Source organism: Halichoeres trimaculatus, unplaced genomic scaffold (assembly GCF_033239565.1).
Source record: "Halichoeres trimaculatus isolate MK-OKI-2021-1 unplaced genomic scaffold, fHalTri1.1 fHalTri1_scaffold_2, whole genome shotgun sequence".
NCBI classification, from domain to species: domain Eukaryota; kingdom Metazoa; phylum Chordata; class Actinopteri; order Labriformes; family Labridae; genus Halichoeres; species Halichoeres trimaculatus.
The window spans coordinates 37,004,098-37,030,305 of record NW_027437180.1 but is presented as its reverse complement, the minus strand read 5'-3'; the positions used below and the strand labels follow the sequence as shown (position 1 = coordinate 37,030,305).

Below are 26,208 nucleotides of genomic sequence, written 5' to 3'. Positions count from 1 at the left end.
GTGAACACCATACAAACCTTGCATAACCTTTCACACGCTCCTCTAACCCTTAAAAGCCCCTGACAGACCCCACAGGTGTCCACAGCTCCGCAGACCTCAAAGATGAGGCTTGCTCTACTCGTCCTGCTCGGCTGCTGCCTCTCCGAGGCAAACGTCCTGGGACAGCGGCTCAGCCAGGACGAGCTCGCTGAAGCAGACGGTCTCACTCTGCTCAGAGAGATGATGATGAGGGCTTTGGATGAGCAGAGAAATGAGCTGCAACGCACCAAAGAGCAACTGGTGCAACTTCAGGGAGCACGGGGTATGTGAAGCACGAAACCTTCAAAAAACGATGAATTATCACTGGGAGCTCTTTGCTTGTTCATGCATGGCTTTGTTTGTCCATCTGATTTACTGAGTAGAGCAGAGGTCTGAGCTGGAGGAGCTGTGGGACCAGCTGGACACACTGAAGAAAGGGTTTAAAGGTACAGCTCTGCCTCCTGAAAGCTCATTTAAAGTCATATTTTGTGCTTCTGATTATATACATCTTATTTTATTCTCCTGAGTAAAATGCGTCTGTTTTAGTCATCCTGGCATCCAAACTGATTTTGGTTTGGATGCTGTGCAAAATGTAAAAATAAAAATGAATGTGACAGTTTGCATACCCTAAAAACCTCCACACTGATTAAAAATAGAATAATCAAATTTGAAAGCGAAAGTGAACTCTTTGGGGAGTATTTTGCGCCAATTCTGAATCTGATTACAGCGACACCTTTGAGAGAAGTTGAGACAGGGTCATGTTTACAGCTCAGCTGAAACACCTCCTCCTCTAACACTCTGAGTGTGTGGGAACAGAGGAGACTAATGGCTGTGGTTTTTAAAGTGGGATGTTTTCACATTTTTGCTGGCTGTAGGCATTCAGAGGGCTGGAGATCAGGGTTATCCAGTCAGAGAGTTATTTAGATGCTCTGAATCCCTCATATTTTTCATTTCAGATGATGAAATCTTCAGGTCTTTGCATTTTTATGCTCAGAGACAGTATCCTTTATGTAGAAGGTCTTTCGCAAGCCCCTGTCAGTGATTTGACCAACCAATCCATCGATCCACCCGTCTATATTTACCCTTTTTGAAAAGCTTCTTCAGATCAAAAGTATGAATCAGCGCAATAAAGAAAGACTGAGGAATAAACTAGGGTGACCATACGTCCTCTTTTACCCAGACATATCCTCCCTTTTGGTCATAAAAATTTGTCCAAGGAGGATTTTATAAAATTCCCTAACTATGGCCTGCAGAGCATTTATAGAATGGCAAGGGTGATTTTTTTTTTATTTAAACAAGGCACTTAGATGCCTATTTCTGTCTCTCAAGAAGGCAGGTTATCATGTTTAAACCAGCCAAAAAGGCAATTTAGTGTGTTTTGCAAACCAGTTGGGCACTTTAGCACATTTTAGCTTCCACTAGGACACTTTAGCGTGTGTTTGGCTCCACAGAGGGCTCTTTAGTGTTTGATTGTCTCATGAGACACTCCTTTAGCAAGTGTTTTTGGCTCCCAAGAGAGCTCTTTGGTACGTGTTTGCCTCGAAAGAGGACACTTTAGTGCACGTTTGGGGGCCATAACGGCTCTTTAGTGCATGTTGGCCCCCAAAAAAGGCACTTTAGCATGTGTTTGGCTACCAAGTGGTCTCCTAAGCACATTCTAGTTACCCAGAGGGCTCTTTTCACATTTTAGCTCCCGAGAAGGCTCCTTAGCATGTGTTTGGCTCCCAAGGGAACACTTTAGTGATTGTTTGGCTCCCGAGGGGACACTTAAGCACATGTTTGGCCCCCAAGAGGACACTTTATCACTTGTTTGGCACCCAAGAGGACACTTTATCACTTGTTTGGCACCCAAGAGGACACTTTATCACTTGTTTGGCTCCTCCCATGGGGACACTTAAGTGCATGTTTGGCTCCCAAGAGGACACTTTAGTGCTTGTTTGGCACCCAAGAGGACACTTTAGTGCTTGTTTGGCTCCCAAGAGGACACTTGAGCACATGTTTGGCTCCCAAGAGAACACTTAAGCAAGTATTTGGCTCTTAAGAGGACACTTTAACGCTTGTTTGGCTCCAAAGAGGGCACTTTAGTTATATTTGGCTCCCAGGGGCACACTTAAGTGCATTTGTCTTTCAAGAGGACACACTTAAGTGCATGTTTGGCTCCTAAGAGGACACTTTAGTGCTTGTTTGGCTCCTAAGAGGACACTTTAGTGCTTGTTTGGCTCCCAAGAGGACACTTTAGTGCTTGTTTGGCTCCTAAGAGGACACTTTAGTGCTTGTTTGGCTCCTGAGAGGACACTTTAGTGCTTGTTTGGCTCCCAAGAGGACACTTTAGTGCTTGTTTGACTCCCAAGAGGACACTTTAGTGCTTGTTTGGCACCCAAGAGGACACTTTAGTGCTTGTTTGACTCCCAAAAGGACACTTTAGTGCTTGTTTGGCACCCAAGAGGACACTTTAGTGCTTGTTTGACTCCCAAGAGGACACTTTAGTGCTTGTTTGGCACCCAAGAGGACACTTTAGTGCTTGTTTGACTCCCAAAAGGACACTTTAGTGCTTGTTTGGCACCCAAGAGGACACTTTAGTTCTTGTTTGGCTCCTGAGAGGACACTTTAGTGCTTGTTTGGCTCCCAAGAGGTCACTTGAGCACATGTTTGGCTCCCAAGAGAGCACTTAAGCAAGTATTTGGCTCTGAATAGGACACTTTAACGCTTGTTTGGCTCCAAAGAGGGCACTTTAGTACATATTTGGCTCCCAGGGGCACACTTAAGTGCATGTTTGTCTTTCAAGAGGATACTTGAGTGCATGTTTGGCTCCTAAAAGAGCACTTTAGCGAATGCTTAGCTTCCAAAAGGACACTTAAGTGTGTGTCTAGCTCTTTAGCCCTTGTTTGTCTTCCAAGAGAGATTTTTGGCCGGTGTATTTGATATCCCCAAACTTTTCCTACGGCAAGGGTGATTTATAAAAAAGAACTTTATTATGTTTTTTTACTCTTAAGAGGGCAGTTTAACATGTTTGAACCAGCCAACGGGGCTGATGTGTGCTAGTGTGTTTTGCTAACCAGTAAGGCACATTAGCACATTTTGGCTACCAAAAGGACACTTTAGCGTGTGTTCTTTTTTGGGGGGCTGCCACTCTGTTTGGTATTGAGTGTGTTTGTTTGATAAAACCTGATTTCTTCTTTGTGTGAAAGATCATGAGGCCAGACTGAGAGTCAATGAGGTGGAGCAGAGAAACCAGGCGCAACAAGTCGTGCATCAACTTACAGGTGAGTCATGAAACATAGCAACAAAATACACAAAAGCTGCCAAATAAAACTAACAACTTTCTATTTCTGTGTGCAGCGCTGGAGGCCAGACTGAATGCTGCTGATTTGGAGAACCAGAAAGAAAAGAAAGAAGTGGAAAAGCTGCAGAGGGACAGCACAGGTAAACAAGTCAAATATTAATGATCAGCGATGTGGCTTTCTTTCTCATCACAGTCCATTTAATCTTCTGTCCTACAGCTGAATTCATGTGGAAAGTTTCACTGAATTTCTTTCACAAACAGAGCTGGGCACAAGAATGACTGAGCTTGAAAATAAGATGGGAGGCGTGATATTTTATCTTTGTTTGTTTCTTTCTTTAAATCCTCCTGGTCAACGAGCAGAGCTGGAGGCCTGCGCTGCTACCGACATAGAGCTTCTTAACTTACGAGTGGAAGAACTGGAGATGGAGAGCTTAGGTAAAACCACAAACCAGTCAGTTATTTACACAAAGACAAGCCGTTCTCTTCTTTAGCTCCATTTATGATTCACAAACTGCAGGATTTATCTGCTGTCCTTTGTGCAAACAGAGCTGGACATCAGACTGATCGAGCTGGGGACTCAGTTCAGAGATGTGAAGTTGAATGTGAAAGCAATGCAGACGGTGGATCAAGGTAAATAAAGGATGTTGTACTCCAGACTTTCAGATGTCAAAAGGTGGGAAAGTGGTTGATAATTTTGATTTTCCCTCAGATTTTGACATCAGACTGAACGCCACCAACGTCCAGGCAGAGGCGCAGGAAACTCTGGTGGCGCAGCTACAGGTAGAAATTCAAGGTACATCAAAGCACGTTGGCTTTATCATGTTTGGTGCAAACATAGTGTATTTAAAGACTTCTGTTTTTAACCGGCTTTCACTTTCAGGGTTTGAGTCCAGACTAGAGTCCAGCCAGACTCTGCAGCAGCAGCTGGCAGCTCAGATCAAGACCACAGAGTCCGACATGAAGGAGTTAAAGACTGATGTTCAAGGTAAAGTGAGTGGATCAAACTGCACTTCCATGTGTGATACTTCACAACCAGATCTCCTGAAGAAAAAGGATTAACAAGTTAAGTTAGGCTGAAAATAGAGTTTAAAGAGGGGGTATGTGCTATTTAAGGTGTTGAATTGTTCACGGGTAATCCTGTAGTTGCTTTAAGTGATTTAAAGAAAAAAAAAATCCTTATTTTTCTCTCATTAGTGTTTTAGAAAACTCTTATCCAGCCTCTGTCTGTACGACTTTGTTGTAGCTGCTGTCTCTTTAAGAGCCCCCGCTCCATAAACCCCCTGCCCTCTAATTGGCCAGCCCTTTAGAGGCCTGTTCAGGTGGAGCCATGGATTCAGACCTTGGTGTTTGAGACCCCCACCTCAAAAGTGTCATGAACTAATTAAGAAATACTGATGCAATGATGTTGTTAATTCAGGAAGTCTCGAAAAGATATGGTGCAATTTTTTCAGAATGGAGTTTTTGATCAATTTGCAGACAGATCCAGGTTTTTCTTCAATATATGAATGTGTGGAGGTTTGAAAATCTGCACACGTTTTGTCTGATCATCCAGCATTGTTACTTTACATCCATCTTTAAAAATGTGGTACAGCAGAATACCCCCTCTTTAATGACACATGTGACATAATGTCAATGAGAAATTCTTGGGGAAATACCTCAGAAAATCTATGACTATTGGCTAGAGGTCGACCGATACGGGTTTTTTGGGGCCGATGCCGATGCTTTCCAAATTTGGGCAGCCGATGCCGATATGCATAGCCGATTTTTCCAATTTGATATTCAGGCCGATTGTTAAATAAATATATATTTATCACATTTTTGTGAAATGCAGCAATTTCTGAGCAACTAAAAGAAATCTATTACAACAAGTCGTGTCCAGTCCTCTGAACATTTATTCAGCTTTCAAAACAATGAAATATTTTGTCTGAGTAAACACACAATGTAACAAGCAGTAGTAAACATTCACGCTCTTCTTAAAATGTCAAAAAAGAAATTTAAACTTATTAATATAATTTGAACAAAAGTATGTAATGTATCCAAGTGGTTACACAAGTTTGAGGTGCTCATCTTTTTTGTGCCTGATCAAAAATTGCGTCATTTTATACAACGGATCAAAAATCGGCTTTTTAAAAGAAAATACGGCCGATGGCTGATAGAGACAAATGTCCAAATATCGGCCCGATATATCGGCCAGCCGATATATCGGTCTACCTCTACTATTGGCAGTATCGATCTTTTCTTAATATTTTCTTTGAAAATAAAAACTTGCTTCCTCTTCCCTGGACTTCAGGTTTGACTTCCAGGTTGTCGGCCAGTGAAAATATGACCGATGAGCTCAGCATCAGCCTCAAGGAAACTCTGATCACAGTGCATGCACTCAACACAACTGACCAAGGTAAACAGGAAAACACATGAAGCGTGCTTGTTATATATCAAAACCTTTTTTCCTAATCAGATTAAGCTAATTTGGCTTTATTGGTTGTTTAATCCATTCCTATAGAGCTGGAAACCAAACTGGGAGAAACAGAGAGCCTGACGAAAGAGCTGAAGGAGAAGGCTAAAGACCTGGATATGGAAGTGGATCTTCTTAAGACAGCTGATCAACGTGAGCTTAAAGTAACTTCTATTAATTAATTCAAAGGGATAAGACACTCTAATCCCCAAATCTTTTTCTAGAGCTTGGGTCCAGGGTGGAAGCTAGTGAAGGTTTGGTAAGTGAGGTGAACAAACGTGTTGGAATCACTGAAGTCAAGATAGAAGCACAAGAGAAAATAAACCAAGGTAGGAAGAATTTACAGCCAACAACAGCCATGAAATAAGCTCAGAGTACATCAATAATCATTCATTACGATGCCCTGTTATGAATCCTTTCCAGATGTAGATGCCAGACTGACTGCAGCTGAGACTCTGAGTCAGGAGATGAACACAAAGCTGGAGAAAGCAGAGGCTGACATGGATGGACTGAAAGCAGCTGATAAAGGCCAGCTAAAGATAAAATATACATCTGTTAAATACTACTGAAGACTGAAATCTGACGCTTTCTGTCAAACATTTTCACGACAGAGCTGGAGGACAAACTGGAAACAAGTCAAACTTTACAAAAAGAGTTGGAGAGTACAGTTGAGGAAACAGCTGCAGCAGTGGAGGAGGTGAAGACATCCGTTACTGGAGGTACACGTGTTTATATTTCTCTTCTGAGGAATCCAAAACAAAAGCTTTATCAGTGCTTAAAAATATAGTAGTATGAAAGATTTAAGGAAATAATTTGTGTTTCCTTTTTTTGACAGATAAAGTGGCCTTCACAGCTGCTCTGGAGGAGAACCAGGAGTTCATTGGACCATTTGACACAGAAACCACTCTGATCTACAAGAAAGTCATTACTAACATAGGAGACAGCTACGATCCCACCACAGGTAAGGCATCACAAATCATCATCCGTTTTTGTTCAACATCAATTTTTTTTCCACATGCAGGCTTTTTTGATGTTTTTCTACCAGAAGGTTGAGGAACTTTTAGTTCCTGGAACATTCCCTGGAACTACGTGCTTCCTGTGGCTCATTGTATGTGTGCGTTTTTACCTCAGGCCAAAGACCTGGGTAGTTTATATAAAACAGGCCAGTGACTTTAGCTGCGTTTCCACCAAGCAGTCCGGGTCGGTTCAGTACGGTTTGGGACGGTTTGGGACAGTTAAGACTGATCCCGTTTGCGTTTCCACAGCAACATGTGCCCTCTCGTGGTGGGCGGCGTGTAAGCTGGATGCCGGAAGCTGCAGCTGGTAAACAATAGCGCGACACCGTAGCAGCTTACCCCGCTATTAAATCCAACAAAGAAGAAAAACGCGACACAGTAAACAAAGAGCACGGATGGAAGACATGCAGCATTTCGTCCTCTCTGTGATTTTCATGTAACTCTGTTACAAAGTGCAATCAAGCTTTGTTTCAGAGAAGTCTGTGTGCCACCAGGAGAAATGCAGCTGCTGTCGGGGTAAGTGACGATTCTTTTGACCAATCAACGGTCTGCAGTGTTGTAGCTCCACCTTCAGAGAGCGGATCGGTTCAGTCTGGCACCCATACGAAAGGGTCCCAAAAAAGTAGGCTTGTCTCGATTTTTAGGGATCCGTCCCAGGATGAGTCAGTGGAAATGCTGCTAAAAGCGCACCGTACCGAGACGAACCAAACTGGTCTGCTTGGTGGAAACGCGGCTTTAGAGAGAAAGGGAAAAAAAAGGAAATGCAAAACACAGTCGGACCAGCAGAGGGCAGTAAGGAAACATGGAAGACCATTCCGCAAAAAATGACACAAGAGGAGAAAATGGGTCATTATCTTCATGTATACGCAGCGCTGCAATTAGCCTGTTGGGATCATAGACTGTAAAAAAAAGGACGTCCGCTTGCTCAGCTTGAAGTGAGGTCTCCACAAAAACTGCTCCCCCTGGTGGCTGGCTGCAGTATAGGTCAAAAATCCATCTCCCCAGTCATTCCAGATGGGCTGTGGTCAAACTTTGAAAAATTAATACACCTGGTAGAAATGTTTCTCCGATTGTTGTGGTGAATTAAAAATATTATTTAGCTGCCTTGTGTTCAACTCCTCTTTTTTCAGAAAAGTCTTGTTTTCATTAGTTATTAGATGTTACGAATGAGGTTTTACGTCACATTTGACCTGAAAATAATTATTTTTGTCACCTGGCTCCCCTCAGATTCTCTCTAAGCCCCTCATAGCCTCTACTGCGCAGACTCTGGCTGCCTGTGACGGGGGTATTTTGGCTTCGCTGTCCACTCTATATACAGCCAATGGTTAGCATGTAGGATATTCAGCCTGTGTTGGTTTTGATAGTGCTTAATTTCACTGCAGATGGACTTCTGTGTTTGAACAGCTGCTGTAAAGTGGAAACCCACTGACACGCTCAGCTGAAGGTCTCCAGTTTACAGGGTCACTCTTTAAACTGGAACACCGGGAGCTGACAGAGGGGCCGTTTACACAACAACGGTTTTAGAGTGAAACGCAAAAGTTTTGTTGCGTTTCAGCCTCGAGTTTACACGGAAATGGGGTTTCAGCCGTCCTAAAACGCAAACTTTTGAAAACGGCCTCCAGAGTGGGATTTTTCTGAAACACTCTCGACATCGTTGCCATGTAAACAGTAAGCCGGCGTTTTCAGTGGAAACGCTGCCGTCACTCTCCGCCTTGCGCACACGTATTCAACAGGACAACAGTACCGTTGTTACGATCGTAGCGAACTACCGTGTTGTGCTTGTTCTGCTCAATCTGCTGAATCTGCTAACTATTTTTCAACCAAATTTGCATCTGTTGCTCCACTTTTTAACTTGGTATTCCCCAATACACCAGATGATCAGCTCAACTCTACTTTGGTGGAGCTCTCCCAAAAGCGGCTTCTGGATAAGGCAGTTATAGCACCACCTACAGGCCTGGCATGCTTACTACTACAGCATTTTCAGTCCATCAGCGTTTTGGTGTAAACGCAGATTTTTTTTACTGCGTTTTCACAGCATTTTAGTGTTTTCGGATGAAACATCGTGTGAACGGGGCCAGAGACACATTCACATTATCAGGCTCAAAGACAACCATTGTATAAGAGTTATTAAACCAATTAAGTCACAGCTGTCAGTGAAGTTATTGTGGATGAAGGGTAACACAAAAACAGTGAGGGTGTTCAATCATCCTGAAGTTCCGGGACATTTGGGAAGTGCCACCCTCTAAAATTTATAACTCCTGAACTATTTTCAGACCCTGTGTCCTCCTTCTCTACCTCTTGAATGTGTCCACTGTCTGATGAAACATCCTCTTGTTTCAGGAGTGTTCACTGCTCCAGTCAGGGGCGTCTACCACTTCACCCTCTACTCTCACGCTAATGGAGAAAACCCTGGATTTTTACTTTTGCGTAAAAACAGTGAAGTAGTTGTGGGCGCCGCTGAGCACCCGAGCACCTCTGATGTGACTGATAACGGCTCCAACGGGGTGGTGCTGCTTCTCCAGAAGGGAGACCAGGTGGATGTGCGAATGGAGGCAGGGTCTTGGGTGTGGGCTGACAGCAACCGTAACCTCTGCACCTTCACTGGTATGCTGCTGTACAGTGCACCCAGTGATGGGCCTGTGACTACTCTGTAAATATCCAAATGCTTCTTGAAAAAAGCTATGTGAATAAAAATTCTTCAGTGTTTGTGTCTGTCTGGATGTCAAAGACACGAAACATGATCAGTTCCTGCATTCAAACACATCACCACCATCATCCAATCTATAATTATAACTCCAGTATGAATGTGTTTAACCTTTGGATGAAAATATGACAGTAACCTAGAGTGACAGCTCCACATTAAAGCAACAAACGTGCATGAGAAAATGTGTTCAGGGCTTCTGATCCTGATCCCGTATAGATGGAGACGTGTTGCCAGGAGACGCTGAGGAGTGCTCAGCCTTAATCCTTGGCTTTGCTTTGCTCCTAGTGAGGGTGTAGGAGGATGCATAGGGAAAAAGCCCACATCTTTTATGTGTCTTGGATGTTTTCAATTAGCCCAAAGGTCAAAGACAACGGAGTGAGGGGAAACCTCTGTGGGAAATCCCAGAGCTCGCCTGTTTGAATCCCCTGAACTGACAGCTGCTACACATCCAGAATAAAGGTTTTCAGGTTAGTTACATGCTAGTTTATTCCCTTATCCTGAGACATTACATTCCTTTTTGGAAAAAGAAAAACTACTTTAGCTCCAGGCGGAAATAAAACTCACTGTTGTCTAATTATTCAGTAGCATTAACTGCTCAGTGCCACTGAGACTTTCACACAGTCTCTTTAAAACCACGTGAAATAAAAGCTTTGGGAATGGAAAGCAGGTCCACACATCAGGTCAGTTCCCCAGCCTCGTGTCAGCTGAGCTGTGGGTAAACACAGGAATACAGAATAAGGAGAGGAAATCCTTAAGGAGAGAGTTTAATGAAGTGGAAATCGATGAGTTAAGACACATTTCCTTTACTTGATGCTGGACGAATGACTTCAACAGTTCTTGGCTGGCAGGTAAGCTTATAATTGCAATCTTTAAATCATTTAATCAGTCAAAAATGTTGAAATGTATTCATTTTTACTTGTTTTTTAAAATTTAACAACATTTTGAATTTTATAGAAATATTTTCTTTTGCAAATTTTTGATATTTGTTTAATTTTGTCAATTTTCCAACTTTATTTTTTTTTTTGCATTAATTAATCAATTAATTTATAGAATTGTGAGTTGTTAAATTTTACTTTTTGCCATTTTGTTTTTAATTTTTAATTTTTAATTTGGTCAGCCAAAAATTTTAAAATGTCTTCATTTTACTTGTTTTAAAAATTTAGCAAACATTTTAAACTTTGTAGAAATATTTTCTTCTTTCAAATTTTTGATTTTTCTTTAATTTTGCAAATTTTCTAACTTAATTTTCTTAATTTTTGCATTTATTTATTTATTTAGTTTTTGAATTTTGAGTTGTTTTAATTTCATTTTTTGCCATTTTATTTTTAATTTTTCATTTAGTGAGTGAAAAATTTTGAAATGTATTCATTTCACTTGTTTTTAAAAGTTAGCAAACATTTTGAACTTTGTAGAAATATTTTTTTTTAATCTTTGATTTTTCTTTAATTTTGCAAATTTTCTAACTTAATTTTCTTAATCTTCTTAATTTTTGCATTTGTTTATTTATTTAATTTTTTGACATTTTATTTTTAATTATTTATAACTTTTGCAAATTTTTGAAATTTGAATTCTATTTTTTTCCAAAGGTAATACAAAAACAATAAGACATCACATGCACATTTTCATTTTTATTTTTTTTTGATAATTATACACTAGATTTTAACTGTGTCTGGAATTTTTGTCTATTTTATTTTATTGTGAAGATGAAGCAGATTTTGTGGCTCCTGAGTGACATTAATCTAAGAAAGCTGAGGAAAAATGGCTCCTATGAAATTAAAGGTTGGTATTGAGGAAAAATAAAACAGCTTAACTGTTTCCTCCTCAGTGTCTTCCCTGTATTTTCCAAGCTCATTCCTAAACATTGGGAAAAACTGAAAAACTTCAATGTGCTTATGTTCCTCTAGTCAGCATTCTTTCTTTGGTCTCAATGACAGTCGGGACATAAAATCTTAACCCCTGATGCATTAATTTCACCATCATTAGGTGTCCCAGCTGTCACTGCCTGCTGAGCAGGATGCAAAGAGCAAATGAAACAGACGTCAAAGTCAAAGGACGGAGAGGAGAGGAGGAGACTGATAGAGTCGGTGAGGCTGTGGCAGAAAAATACACAAAGGGGAAGAACGGGGCAGAAAGGGCGAGTAAAGTTCAGTAAAGGTGACTGTTTAGATCGCTTTCAGGCTATTCTGCACGCCACGGCTCTAATGCGGCGCTGCTGTGACTCACTGACCTTGCCACCAATCGCCTCTCCGCGGCACCACCAGTGGACATTTACAGTTCCAGGCACGGTGACCTTCCTGCTTCGAACCAGCACGATGAATCTTGAGCTGAAGCTCTTGACTTATTCATCGCAGCAGATATGAGTGTTTGAATTGATGTAAGCTTCAGCTGATAGAAGGATAAAAGGCTTTCTTCATGAAAGCAGACAAACGTGACCTGTGCTTGACATTCTCTGCTCCCATTCTGTTTTATTTTTCATGTTATTGTATGAAAGCCTCGGGCCATAGAAGCTCTGCTGATTCACTGGAGGAAACACGTGTTTGTGAATCTGTGTGTGTGTGTGTGCACTAAGTAGTATAGAGCTCTGTGTGTGCATTCATCTCTATTTTTTAAACATGTTTGTTCTTCTGAGCGGGAGCATGTTTTAGGTCAACGTGTGTGTCTCCGTTTTTATTGCCTTAAATGCTCGTTTGTGCATCTCTGCTTGTGTTTATATCTGAAGAAGCTTGAGTGCATGTGCACAGGCAACGCTGCAGACATCTCGCATCCATTAGCCCTAATGCTACATGACAGTTGTGGATCAGACTGCGAGCTATTTAAGGCTGCTCTCTACACACACACACACACACTCACATACACAAGCAGCAACCTCTGGTCCTGCAAACCTTGTCTTCCATACAGACAGAAACAAAAACCATGTCAGTAAATTCAAACCCTCCAGCTCGTAGCACCACCTTAGCAATCACCACCACGTGATGACCCATGAAGTCAAATTAAGCTGAGAAAGAAAGAAGTTTAAGCTTCTGTTGCATGCAATTTAAGGAGCAGTACCATAATTTTGTGCAGTTTGCAGATCCAAAAAATGTTCAAAATCTAACACATCCCAAAGGAGCTCCACTGGACTGAGAGCTGGTGACTGTTCAAGGAACCAGTCTGAGATGATTCCAGCTTTATGACATGGAGCGTTATCCTGCTGGAAGTAGCCATCAGAAGATGGGTACACTGTGCTCATAAAGGGATGGACATGGTCAGCAACAATACTCAGGTAGGCTGTGGACTTTTATTTTCTTCTTCTTTTTTTTTTTTTCCTTTTTTTCTTCTTTTTTTCTTTCTTTTTTTTAAACTTTTTTTGCTTTTTATAAAACTTTTTTTCTTTTTTCTCTTTTTTTTTCTTTTTCCTTTTTTTCCTTTTTTTCTTCTTTTTTCTTTCTTTATTTTTAACTTTTTTCTTTTTTCTCTTTTTTTCTTTTTCCTTTTTTTTCCTTTTTTCTTTTTCCCCTTTTTTCCTTTTTTTCTACTTTTTCCTTTTTTCTTCTTTTTCCCCTTTTTTCTTTCTTTTTTCTTTTTTCCTTTCTTTTTTCTTCCCCCGTTTCTTTTCCTTTTTTCTCTTGTTCCTCTTGTTTTTCTTTTTTATCTTTTTTCTTTTTCTCTTTTTTTTCCATTTTCCCCTTTTTTCTGTCTTTTTTCTTTTTTTCCTTTTATTCCTTTTTTTTCTTTCCCCCCTTTATTTTCCTTTTTTTCTGTCTTTTTTCTTTATGTCCCCCCTTGTTTTTCTTTTTCCTCTCTCTTTTCTTTTTTTCCTTTTTTTTCTGTGGACTTTAAACCATGCTCAGTTGGTACTAAGGGGCCCAAAGTGAGCCAAGAAAATATCCCCCACACCATTAAACCAGCAGCAGCAGCCTGAACCCTTGATACAAGGCAGGATGGATCCATGCTTTCATGTTGTTGAGGCCAAATTCTGACCCTACCATCTGAATGTGGAGCAGAAATCCAGACTCATCAGACCAGGCAACGTTTTTCCAATCTTCTATTGTCCAGTTTTGGTGTTGCTGTGTGAATTGTAGCCTCAGTTTCCTGTTCTTAGCTGACAGGAGGGTCACCCGGTGTGGTCTTCTGCTGCTGTAGCCCATCTGCCTCAAGGTTGGACGTGTTGTGTTCAGAGATGCTCTTCTGCAGACCTCGGTTGTAACCAGTGGTTATTTGTGTTACTGTTGCCTTTCTATCAGCTCCAACCAGTCTGTCCATTCTCCTCTGACCTCTGGCATCAACGTGCCCCAGGAAACTGCCACTCACTGGATAATTTCTCTGCTTGGGACCATCCTCTGTAAACCCTAGAGATGGTTGTGGGAATACTGTCTCTGAAATGCTCAGATCTATTTGTTAAAGCATGTTCAAAGTCCCTTAAATCCTCTTTCTTCTTCATTCTGATGCTCAGTTTGAACTTGAGTAGTTCATCTTCACCATATCTAAATAACTAACTGCACAGAGTTGCTGCCATGTGATTGGCTGGTTAGATATTTGTGTTAGCAAGCAGTTGAACAGGCATTCCTAACAAGCGGCAACCTCCTGTCTGGGAATATGAGACAATGCGGAAGTGCTAAAATCTGCTGTTTCTCGAGTGTTCGCTTGAGGCTGGCTCCGGAAGTAGCGGAAGTACCAGAAGTCAAAGCAGAAATTAACCTCTTTACAGCCTGGTTCAAAAAAACTGTGTGAGTCGCTAATTTTACTACCCGCACCCACTGTACGGGGGTACAGTGTTCAATGTACTGTACCGACAGGTGCCCTATGACTGTAGGCAAAGCCCTTGCCACTACCAATATATAAATAAACTTGACTTGACTTTATTAGCAATTTATTTATTCAGTTAGTCCAGAAACAAGTCTTTACATTCTAGTAAAGTTTGGGATTTGATGGTTGTATTGATGAATAGCAAAAGTGCAAAAAAGTATCGGTATAATATAGTAAGTAGTTGGTATAGTAGGTCACAAACACAGACTGTTAAAAAAATAGACATCATCTTGCTTAGCTTGAAGTGAGGGTGCCATGAAACTGGCTCCCCCTGGTGGCTGGCTGCAGTAAAGTTCAAAAAATCCATCTCCCGAGTCATTCCAGATGGGCTGTGGTCAAAACTTTACAAAATTAATACACCTCATAGAAATGTTTCTCACGTCCGACTGTTGTGGGGATTTTAAAGTATTATTTGGGTGCTTATTATTCAAGTCCTTTTTTTCTGGAAAGTTTTGTTTTCATTAGTTATAAGAGGTTAAAAATGAGGCTGTTCATTACGTTTAACGATGATTGACAGCTGCTGTTCTTGTGTATATTTTTTCGGGGATTGTAAAATATGTCAGGTGATAAGACTGAAAAAAATAATTTATTGTGTCACATGGCTTCACTCAAATTGGACATGGGTACTTTGGCTTCCAAACTGTCCAATGGTAAATGGCAGAACCACACTGTCCACTCCATAAGCAGTCTATGCTCACAAAGGGTTAATTGTAGAAGCTCCTCATGTATCATTACATTTTATAACAATTGATGCCAGATTGGGCCTGAGATGTGTGATTTTTTTTTGATTATGTGAAATATTTGACTGCATGCTGAGTGAAGGTATTAACAGTTACATATTGACATGAATGATGGTTAAAAAGCTCCTGGAGGAAAACTACATTGTCATAGCACGCACTCATAGGATAATTATGGACTAATTGCACAGAGAGAAGGATTTCCATATGGAGCCCTGAAGGAGGCTGGAGGCAGAAAGGAACGGAGAGGAGAAAAAGGTTTTAACGTCAACATTTAATGTTGAATTTAACTCTTGTTGTGTTCACTCCCTTCTCATTTCAGTCTGATTTACAGCTTCATTCTCACTTTCCTTTTTTTTCCATCACCTTCGTCGTCTTCCCTCTGCTGACTCTTTCTCACATCTCCACACGAAGCTGGTGTGAGTTTGTGGAAAACGCAGATAGGTCTGCTGTGGTGTCAGTGATTGGACAGATCAGAGGCGCTGCTGCAAAAACATGTGACGAGGTTTTGACTCTGAGTTTCTGATGCTCAAACTTTTTGGACTAATGAGGAGCAGATACAGTCATCCATCCAAATCATGCTGGGTTAAAACGCCCAATTCAAAAGAACTGGGCTTGGTAATCTCATTAGAGGCATGATCACATTTATAAAGAGAGTTAAATGATGTTGGCAACAGTATTTCATCCCACAGAGGATGGGAAAACGATGGGAGGACTCTCAGGCCGCTCTGCAGTCACGACCACAGAGGGAAGCAGTTCATGTCAGACAGCTCGATATCCTCTAACGCTCACCTGGAAAGTGGTTAAGAGCCACCATTAGGCTGCTCTGTCACCTTTAAATTCATACCTTCTTTTCATCTCCTCTCCATTGTGCCTTCACTCGTCTCCTTCTGGCTTTTTTCTTTTCACATATTACCTCAAGTCGCACTTTTGTTCCCGCTCTGCTTTCTCCCTCCTCCTCTCCTCACCATCTCTTCTTCCCCGTGTTAAAGTCACTGAGGTGTAAACTTACATTAGCGCGAGCATCCCTCCCAGACGGGAGCAACCAATGACTGGCTAAATAGGTCAAAGTAAACAAGGCAAAAACGGCACGTGGATTTTTGTATGTGTGTGTTTGTGTGTAGAGGAGAAGTAGGGACGGCAGGACCAGGGGACAACTACAGCTACATAGAAACGTTTCCTCGTCTCATGGAGCTGTGAGATTGTGGGCAGGTGTGTGCGAGACAGGAAGGTGTTAAAATACCTTGTGTCTTGCAGTCTCTTTACATAAAGTGAGACACAAACATGCTCACTGGTGGCCTCAATAAATAATCAAAGTCTGGGAGAATTATTGTATTCAGTTTAAAGATGTGTCCATTAGGGGTGATACGGCCTCAAAATTATATCACAATATTTTAAGGAAATTTACAGTTTCATTTAACCGCCACGGAAATATTTCACTAGTCTATCTGGGCAGCTCTTCAGATTTGTTTTCAGAGGTGGGACCTTCAAAAAAATCAGCAGCTGGTGATTGGACGACCGTTCTGATTGACACACTCACTACAGACCAATCCACATCAAGCCATAGCATGAGCTAACGTATGTGCGCCACTGCTGAGAAACAATAGACGAACAACAACAGGAACACGAGAAACAGCTGTGATAATGGCGTTAGAGTGCTGCTGCTGTTTTTGTAAAGTTAACTTAAGAATCAAAGGAACGCTGACAAGTACGAAAGTCTGCTGATGTCACGTCTTCTCATCACTTCTATTGCTCCCCCAGCTCTTCCCTGATTGGGCCCGTCAAGAATTTAACCGAGTGAAATCTTTGGTCGATGGAGCCTGGCAAGATCAAAGACTGTTAAAAAAAAAATGGACGTCCGCTTGCTCGGCTTGAAGTGAGGTCTCCACAAAAACTGCTCCCCCTGGTGACTAGCTGCAGTATAGGTTTAAAAATACGGCTTTCCAGTCATTCCAGATGGGCTGTGGTCAAACTTAAAAAAAATTAATACTCCTCGAAGAAATTTCTCTCTCGTATGATTGTTGTGGTGATTTGAAGATATTATTCGGCTGTCTTGTATCCAAGTCCTCTTTTTTTCTGAAAAGTTTCGCTTTTCTTAGTTATAAGGGGTTAAAGACGAGCCTTTATGTAACGTTTAGCGATGTTTGACAGCTGCCGTTCTCGTGTATTTTTTTCGGGGGTTGTAAAATATGTCAGGAGGTAGAGTCAAGAAGTGATTAGACTCTCGAAAGAAAACAACTACTTATTACTTTTGTCACTCAGCTCCACTCAGATTCTCCCAGAATCCCTCATCGTCTCTACTGCACAGACTCTGGCTCCAAACTGCTACAATGGCTGCTCCTGAGACGGCGGTATTTTGGCTTCAAAACCGTACAATGATAAATGGCGGAGCCACGCTGTCCACTCTATATACAGACTATGGGCAAGATGGATCTGCAGGATTTCAGAAACTGATTCAGTCAGGTTTATCTGCTCTGCAAGGTTACTTTGATAACACATCTCTCTGAAAAGTGACACCAGCTGTGGATTAAGACAGTGGTGTCAGTGATGGTTTTTGGCCAATTACTCTCGGGTGTTTAGTTAAACTCAACCTTTGGATAGGCGTAACGATGACTTTTATAAATTGTATTGCTCTCTGATATCTGGGCTCATTCATTGGGGACCAGCGCTGTAAACCTTACCTGTGACCAGAATAAATGCTGAACTGACAAATGGATCCTTCTCTTGTGAGCTTGAGAACTCCAGAGTTGTTTGACTAAAGAACCAGGTCGACTTTATGACAATTTGGTGCAGTGACCCTTGAACAACAAAACCCTCATAATCGGAGCAGCGAGTTTCTGCACATTGACTTCACCCAAATTTATGGAGTGTCTGAAATACAGGCCTTTGATTGTTTAATTGATAAAGTAACTAAATTTTGGGGGGAATCTAATGGCATTTACTGGCCACAAGTAAGGTTGTAAAACACACAGGGAAACAGATTTTGTTTTAGGGTAATTGGATTGTGGTTGTGGCTGCATGGTGGCGCAACAGTTAGCGCTGCAGCCTCACAGCAAGAAAGTCACTGGTTCAAATCCCCACCTTAGTTAGTGGAGTTTGCATGTTCTCCCCGTGCATGCATGGGTTCTCTCCGAGTACTCCAGCTTCCTCCCACAGTCCAAAAACACGCTCACCAGGTTAATTTATCACTCTTAACTGTCCATAGGTGTAAGTGTGTGCGCGAGTGGTTGTCTGTCTCTGTATTAGTCCTGTGATTGACTGGCGACCAGTCCAGGGGTGCTTCTCAAAGCTCCAAAGTTCCATCCACGCCTCCTCCACTTGCGTCTTAGTCCCGCCCACCAGAGATGCATGCCAGAGACACGAGGAAACGAAGAGAGGAGAGAGGAGACGAGGAGGTTCATTTTATGAGCATTGAGATGTCCTCTCCTCCGGAGCGTCACATGACGTCAGTCTTGGAGTGATGGCGGCGTCACAGCTTGATAAACCGGTCTGAACGCACGGGAGAAACTAAATTAAGGAAAATAATGTAAACAACAGGGCGCTCGACCACGGAAAATTCATATTCACTTTTAGATCAGTTTAACATGAATATGTTCATGAATGAAAAAGAAAAATGTCACGTTTTCCCAGGCCCAGATTGATAGTTTTTAATTCTTATGTTGGGGCCACTTTGTGTTCATAAATAATGTATTTATTCTGCTATAAGCACTGCTTAGCGCACTGGTGGGACAGGAGGAGAGAGAAGTGGAGCTGTCTGCAGCGGTGCCTTTCATCCATTACGCGCACGCAGAGGGACAGAGGTGAAACTGTTGCTGTATCAGCCAAAAATTGCATGATCTCACACCCATCACTGATAAAACAACAGTTTGCTACTGTATGACAATTGCGTGGTTATGTGTTATTTTTAAAGGCATTATTGAACTGGCTGGAGTGGGCCAGTGGAGCGCGCAGTCAGCTGACCCGAAGCCTTTCAGTTTCACTTTAAGCCTTGTTGTCTGTTGTCCGGTCTCTGGGGCTCTTTCTAATTGTCTGTTTTCATCCTCGGTGAGAATGAATGTTGTAATCATCCAGGTAAATATCAAACATGTTGGAAAATTATCGGGGCGGCTCCGACGAGTCTGTGAGACGATCGTGGGGCTAAAGATTCATCTGTCAACAGCTCACACTAGAAGATAATCTTCGCCGAACGTCGGGGCTGATTTTAGTCTCCGACCAGATTTCTTCCCCGATTGTGGGGAGGACCGAATCTGGGTTAAATCGGGCGAGAATGCTGAAGTGCGAGCCCGGCTTTACACTTAAACAGCGTATCTTGCTCCATGGTGCTCACGTTTCACACATGTGGACAGCTGACGCTTTGTGGCCGGCTCTGATACGTCACAAGGGGGCGTGTCTGTCAGTGAAAAGACTTCCGCGAAGCCTGCACTTGTGTTTCCTCGATTATGCCTCCTCCAGCTCAGTCTCCTCTCTCCTCTCTCCTCTCTCCTCCGAGCACATTTGGCACTTTGGAATGTCCTCCAATATGACTGCTCACAAAGTACTTCCGGTGTCGCGGAGGAGAGAGGAGATAGGAGACTGCATTTTGGCACATTGGGAAGCACCCCAGGATGTACCCTGCCTCTCGACCAATGACAGCTGGGATAGGCTCCAGCCACCCGCGACCCTGAACAGGATAAGCTGTTCAGAAAATGGATGGGTGGATGGATTGTGGTTGAAATGTCAACATAGTAAGTAGGACAGATCCAGAGGAAGTTTGACATTTTGGAGGTGAAAAACTTCAGAATTCTATACGACACAACACCGTCTTTCTATAAGGACGCCAACAGAAAAGAGAAGCATGGACTGAAGGAGCTGAAGTTTGGGAGGACCGGGTAAGCTTTGTATGCTAATTAATCACCACGAAAGTACGTTGTCATGGGTGGGATTCATATGGTTCTCCTGTGATCTTGTGATTCCGAGTATCCAGCTGCTATGGGTGCTCCAGAGACGCATCGATCCGTCCGTCGTAGAGGCAAAACATCCACTGATAATAACGTACATTTCGCGTCCTCCTCAGGTGTCTTCATAGCCTGGTTGTATTCGGCCGTGTGTTTCAGCTTTACGAGGAAGATCATGTTGGTGGTGTTGCCACCCTTCACAGAAATAGTTCTCCTTCACATTTTGCATTAAATGTGTTTTGCTGCGCGTCTGACTGTTAATCAGCCAAACCACCTCCACATCACTGAGGTAGCTCCTCTTTTAGGCACTAAATCCTCATATGAGGGCTAAGGATGGGTACTGAATTAGATCATTTTATGGGTACCGACCGAATTCTGTCAAAAGAACTGGGTACCGATTCACGTAAAACCAAAAAGTACCATGTTTAGGTACCTAAACGCGTCTTTGTGACTGTGAGGGAGCGGAAGAGTAGGTGATTTTCCATACTGGACATGAACACAGCATTGCAAGGTTATATATTGAAGAATAAATATGTTAAATTGAAAAAATGTAATACTTTATTATTAAACAAATTGATATTTTTTACCACATAAACACAAAAAGGAAAGAAAAGTGGTACCGGTGAGTACCGGTACTGATTGCCAGGTATTGGGCATTGGTACCGTATCGTTTCAAATGTGAAAGGTACCCATCCCTAGTGAGGAGGAAGTTGATGCTGCCGTGCTACTTTCACTCTTGGCCATTATTGTTTTATACACAGCAGGGAACATCCTAGGTTTCGTCTCTGCACTTTAAATATCGGGGAATTACAAATGTATATCATCAAAAAAATTATACCGGTATTATCGTTGACGATATATGGCACACTCCTAGTGTCCGTTTTTACACTTCCAAAGGCATACTTGCCACAAACGCTTCAGACAGCTTAAAATCTGAATTAACTAGTATAAAAAAATAAATAACCACAGAGAAATGAATGAGAACGAGTAGTAAAAGATAATTGTGTGAAACATGTGTCCACCCCTTGAGGTCGGATTAAGCCAGAGAAAAAATACAAAGTTGATCAATCTGTCACAGGCAATTTGGACAGCACCGTCCCCCGATTATCTCTGAAAATGTCACCCTGTGTCCCTGATTTTTAAGGTCAGACTCCACTTTGAGAAACTGTGTGTGAATGTGTGCACAAATGTGTTTATATCTAAGTTTGTGAGTCCATGAAAGGGATTTGTACACACTGACATCCTTCCCTGTATGCAGAAACGTCTGTGTATCACACTCTCATGCATGTGAGTGTGTGATATCAAGTGTGTGTGTGTGACTTTGCTGACATTAAATGTGTGCACTGGCTCTCACCCCCCTGCCGTGTCTTCCCAGGCGTGTGCATTAGCGTCAGACAGAGTCTGAGCAGTCACAGCGTGTTCACCTTGTGTCCGTGGGGTGGAATTGACCTAACAGTCAGTCGCAGCCTCAGAGTCGATCGATAACTCAGCTCAGCATTAAATACTCTCTGACCGATAATTGCTCCAGAGTTTGTTCCACACAGACGAAACACATACAGTCTATTTTTATCATCAGCTCATTCCACAGATCGCAAAGATCATCCCATAGCTTTGGAGCTACAGCCTCGTAGAAACCACAGATTTTTAAGTGCCTGCATTAAACCGTCATTAAAGGTAACATTTAAGATCCAGAGAAAGGGCAGCTGCTGAAGATGAAGTAGTTCATGTACAAACAGTGAGTTAAGATTGACAGGCTTTGTGATCATCATTACTTCTTTCTTTGAAGGAGGTAGGATTAAGATGAGAAGTACGATATAAGAGGAGCGCATAGAGTCAGCTGTTTTATGTTTTTTGCTTATATTTGAACAAGTTTTGTCTATTTTTCCTCCCTTTTTTGAACACCAAACTAAAGTGAATAACATTAAACTTTGCATTGTGAAACATAGCCTAATAACAAATCGCTACGTTACAAAACATTACGTAACCGGATGTAGCGTGACATAATGAAACATAACGTAACAAAATGTAAAGATAAGTCATGTACCAAATGTAACGTAACGTCAAGTTATGTAAACTAAAGTAACATTAATTAAAGTGGCGTAACTTAAAGAACAAAAATAATTCAAAACATACAGCTACCTAACATTAAGTAACATAACAATATAATATAAACCAACGTAAAGTGATGTACAGAAATATATATAATATATATAATATATTTAAAATCTGACGGCTGTTAGTTTTACCTTGCACTTTTACTATTACTTTTTTTAATATATATTTTTTTTTAATCGTAAACTCAGAGAGCATTTTCTGTGCGCTTATTTGCCGAGTGACTGTGCTGTCTTTGATCAAAATGATCTGTCACTGTGAATTTAAATTTTATGAATCAAAAACTTAAGTAGTATCGGTGAGAGAGTACTCGTACTGGTATCGGTCTGAAAAAAAGTGGTATCAAACATCTCTAGTCCTCTCTATCTTTAACGACAGAATAAAAGTTACACGACAACACTTAACATAATAAAGCATTACACTACAACATCATGTAACATCACATCACATCAATGTAACATTATGTAACATTAAATGGCATAACGTTAAGAAATATCTCCTTAACTTGTATCACACTGTGCAACATTTTTTTACATCACTTCATGTCATGTCATGTGAAGTAATGTCACGAAAACTATCCTTAATGATTTGATGACAACCTTTTTCTGCTGACCAATCAAAATCAAGTACACACTGTCAGTCAGAGCAGTTATTTGTCAATAAGTAATTTATGAATAGAGTTAACAGGGATTAGATTAGAACCTATTAGTCGATATGGCTGTTAATAAAAGTTCAAAACTTGTGAAACTTTGACCCTCCACATGGGGCCACTGAGAGGGGCCTCTGCTCCAGTCATCACTCTCCTCATGAACAACTGGCTCCTGCTAAAGGTCTAAATTTCTGCACCAAGATTTGCCTTTATCTCATTAAAAAAGCAGAAGCTTAGAAAAAAGAACAGTCTTGGAGAAACAGGTGTTTTTTCAGGGAACACTTTGGCCCCAGCTCGTTCCTTTGGCTCCTAATCTGCATCTGCTCCCAGAGCCTTTTGGCGTCTGCCTGATTTCTACGCTGACGTCACTGGAGAGTGCTCGCATGCATGAATGTTTGTTCTGGAGGCGCTGACCTTAATCCAAAGCACAAGTGTGACACAGGCTGAGACCAGACAGTGATGGAGACGAGCTCAAGCATCCAAACAAGCAAACACACATGTACACACACACACACATCTCATCTCAGATTCTTATTCCTACCTCTGGTGCGATGTAGTCTGGGGTGCCGCAGAAAGTGCGTGTGGACACTCCCTCCACCATGTTCTCTTTGCACATGCCGAAGTCAGCGATCTTTATGTGTCCCTCAGAGTCCAACATCACGTTGTCCAACTTCAGATCCCTGAGGGGGCACAAGACATTGAAACCACTTTTGAAGATGTTTGCTTATGAATTAGTTTTAGAGGCTGCAAAATCTGACCCTGATTGTACAAAATATCCTGTTTTCATTCTTCTTGGATGGATACTTCAAAATGTGGCCCTAAATTTGAAGAAAAGCATTCACCACATCTGTGTTTAACCTGCTTGTTCATACTCTACCTGTAGATGATGCCATTGTGGTGCAGGAAGATGAGACCAACAGCGATCTCTGCTGCATAGAACCTGCAACAACAAGCACACGACACAAGGTAACTCAATGATGACATTTTCCTTTAAATTTTACTAAACCTGCAGAAAAAATGTGCAAATATTTCTTCTCTTTTTGCAAAACTTGCACAAAAAGTGGATTGTCGGTCTGGCAGTGAAATGTGAATACATTTACAGTAATGTGTGTGTGTTGATGAATGGTCTTACACTGCCTGGGGTTCCTTGAATTTTCCCACTTGTTGGATATGGTACATGAGGTCTCCTCCATTCACATACTCCATGACGAAGTACAGACGGTCCTGTGGTCACAGAGAGAAAAGAAGAGAAGGTGAGGTAGAAAAGTGTCTCTGCAATCAGAAGTTTCACAAAAGCAGCGTGACTCCACACTCCTTCATTTATATTCACAGACAGTGCTGGAGACAGAAAGCTACTATCCGTTATTGCCTCCCCTAACCTCACTGTCTGGGTCCTTCCAGCGGCCCGGCTACACTTCCCCTGACAAGGTGACCCACATAGCCCAAAACAAAGCACTTCAGACATCTGTCAGGACGGATTCCCTCTGTCCAACAGCCAGTTCCTTGAAGCTCCAGACAAGTTTGGCCTGACGCTGTGTTTGAGAATCACTTGAAAACATCACACATGGAGACAGAGGTTGACTGAAGGGATGGCTGACCTTACAACGAGTTCGACCCAGTGGACCACAAACAACAGCAGAGCTGACCCTGGAGCTGAGGGAGCTCTGATACTCTTGGCTCAAACTCCGACATTACATATTAAAATGAATTTAATTCTTCATTTAAATGAGTTACAAGACTTTTTGAGTTGAAGTGTTTCTGACAACACACTGTACAAAAAGTGTAAACATGTGAGTGAATGTATTTATAAATAGGCTACCAGTGACGTCAAGCTGCTTCTGTTCTTACGTCGTCTGTCGGCCTGCAGCTCCAATCAGCTGCTCAAGTTCAGTTTGACCTCTTTCAGAAATCTAACTGGTGGGTTGGGTATGAAAACAGCTTTATAGTTTTACATACTTTGTTTCTACTATTTAAGTTTTCTCTAGTTAATTTGTTTAATTTGTTAATTTTTGTATTGTGTGAATTGAGGTCCCAGGGCCAGCTCCAGCTCGTGGTGCCAAGGGCGAGACTTAAAACCAGGGGGGTCAGGGCTTTCTCTGTGAACAGCTCCTACAGTGGAGACCCATTTTTATTCCCTGGCTTTTAACATTGCATGAGTTTTGTGGTCTTCTGTGTCTTTTAATTATTTTACTATATCTGTTTGATTTTATTGTTTTATTTACAGTATCATTCTGGATTTATTCCCTTTTTTTTGTTTGTTTTATGTTTTTATGTAAAACACTTTGGAGACGTTTTTGTTGTTTAAAGGATAATTTCGGTTTATACAGCTTTTACATTGTTTATAGAATGAAGTAGAACAAAATACTCACCCAGAAGGCTTTCCTGATCCAAGCAGTGCTTCGGGAAATATTTAGATCCAAAATCGTGCAGCGGACGTCCGTATAATGGGATCCATCGGGGCATAGACAGCGCCGCTCCTTAAAACGGCATTAATCGTCCAAAAACTCGTGTTTTTCACCAATATTCCATCATGGTTCGCTCCAGGTTAGTTCTGCTGCAGTCTGTGTCACTCCAGACAGCGCTGTGTGGCTGTACTGACCTCTGAACTGACCTCTGAACTGACGAAGACTTTGTTTACATTTGTCCCTCAAAGAAAGGAGCGGACTGCACATGCGCAGTACATTCTGGAGCACTGACTCCTTTCTTTGAGGGGCAAGTGTAAACAAAGTCTTCATCAGCTCAGAGGTCAGTACAGCCACACAGCGCTGTCTGGAGTGACACAGACTGCAGCAGAGGACTAACTTGGAGCGGACCATGAGGGAATATTGGTGAAAAACATGAGTTTTTGGACGATTAATGCAGTTTTAGGAGCGGCGCTGTCTATGCCCCGATGGATCCCATTATACAGACGTCCACTGCACGATTTTGGATCTAAATATCTCCCGAAGCACTGCTTGGATCAGGAAAACCTTCTGGGTGAGTATTTTGTTCTACTTCATTCTATGAACAATGTAAAAGCTGAATAAACCCAACTTATCCTCTAAGTGTGCTATAGAAATAAAGTGGATTGGATTGGATTTGTTCCCGCTCAATACCATAGATTGTTTAATAACTGGACAGTGTCTATGACATCATCCATCTGTTTCTGGTACAGGGTTCTGGAGCCTATTGTCGTCAGATCCTTATTGGTGAGCCACATCAAGTGATTGAAGAGGCGAGCTTGGAGCCTCCTTACTAACAGCTACAGGACGGCAGCCTGTCAGAGAGGTGAGCTGTGCTTCTGATTGGGCAAACACAATTTTAAAATCTTAAAGAAAAAAAAATTTTTTTTGGAAAAATGTGACTTTTAACCAGCATGTGTTTGTTTCGGAACAAATTTTCTTTGTTCATGTCAACTTTTTACTGGATACAACGCGACGAGGTAAGTGCTGTTTGAAGTATAACAAGAAGAAAACATAGTAAGTTTGTACCATAGTTTAGATCACTGACAGCCTGATATTGTGAGACGTGTCTGTAAT

At 41.7% G+C, this 26,208-nt stretch overlaps 2 protein-coding genes across 4 annotated transcripts in view; one reads left to right on the top strand and one right to left on the bottom strand.

Annotated features, from left to right (window-relative positions):
- Positions 1-26,208, bottom strand: part of LOC141787198 (protein kinase C alpha type) — a 300,641-nt gene that overhangs the window by 56,414 nt on the left and 218,019 nt on the right. For all 3 annotated transcript variants that reach the window (XM_074665490.1, XM_074665491.1, XM_074665492.1), the window contains 3 exons: positions 23,823-23,914; positions 23,568-23,630; positions 23,232-23,370 (listed from right to left, as the gene is read on the bottom strand). In XM_074665490.1, coding sequence (XP_074521591.1) covers positions 23,232-23,370; positions 23,568-23,630; positions 23,823-23,914 — 294 coding nt within the window. The remainder of the gene's footprint in view (positions 1-23,231; positions 23,371-23,567; positions 23,631-23,822; positions 23,915-26,208) is intronic.
- On the top strand, positions 103-9,423 carry LOC141805520 (uncharacterized). The gene is made up of 15 exons (XM_074690619.1): positions 103-301; positions 402-464; positions 3,207-3,281; positions 3,358-3,441; positions 3,662-3,736; positions 3,848-3,931; positions 4,011-4,094; positions 4,182-4,286; positions 5,592-5,696; positions 5,802-5,906; positions 5,978-6,082; positions 6,177-6,281; positions 6,365-6,472; positions 6,589-6,714; positions 9,110-9,423. The coding sequence occupies exons 1-15, from the start codon at positions 103-105 to the stop codon at positions 9,421-9,423; spliced, it is 1,737 nt and encodes a 578-aa protein (XP_074546720.1).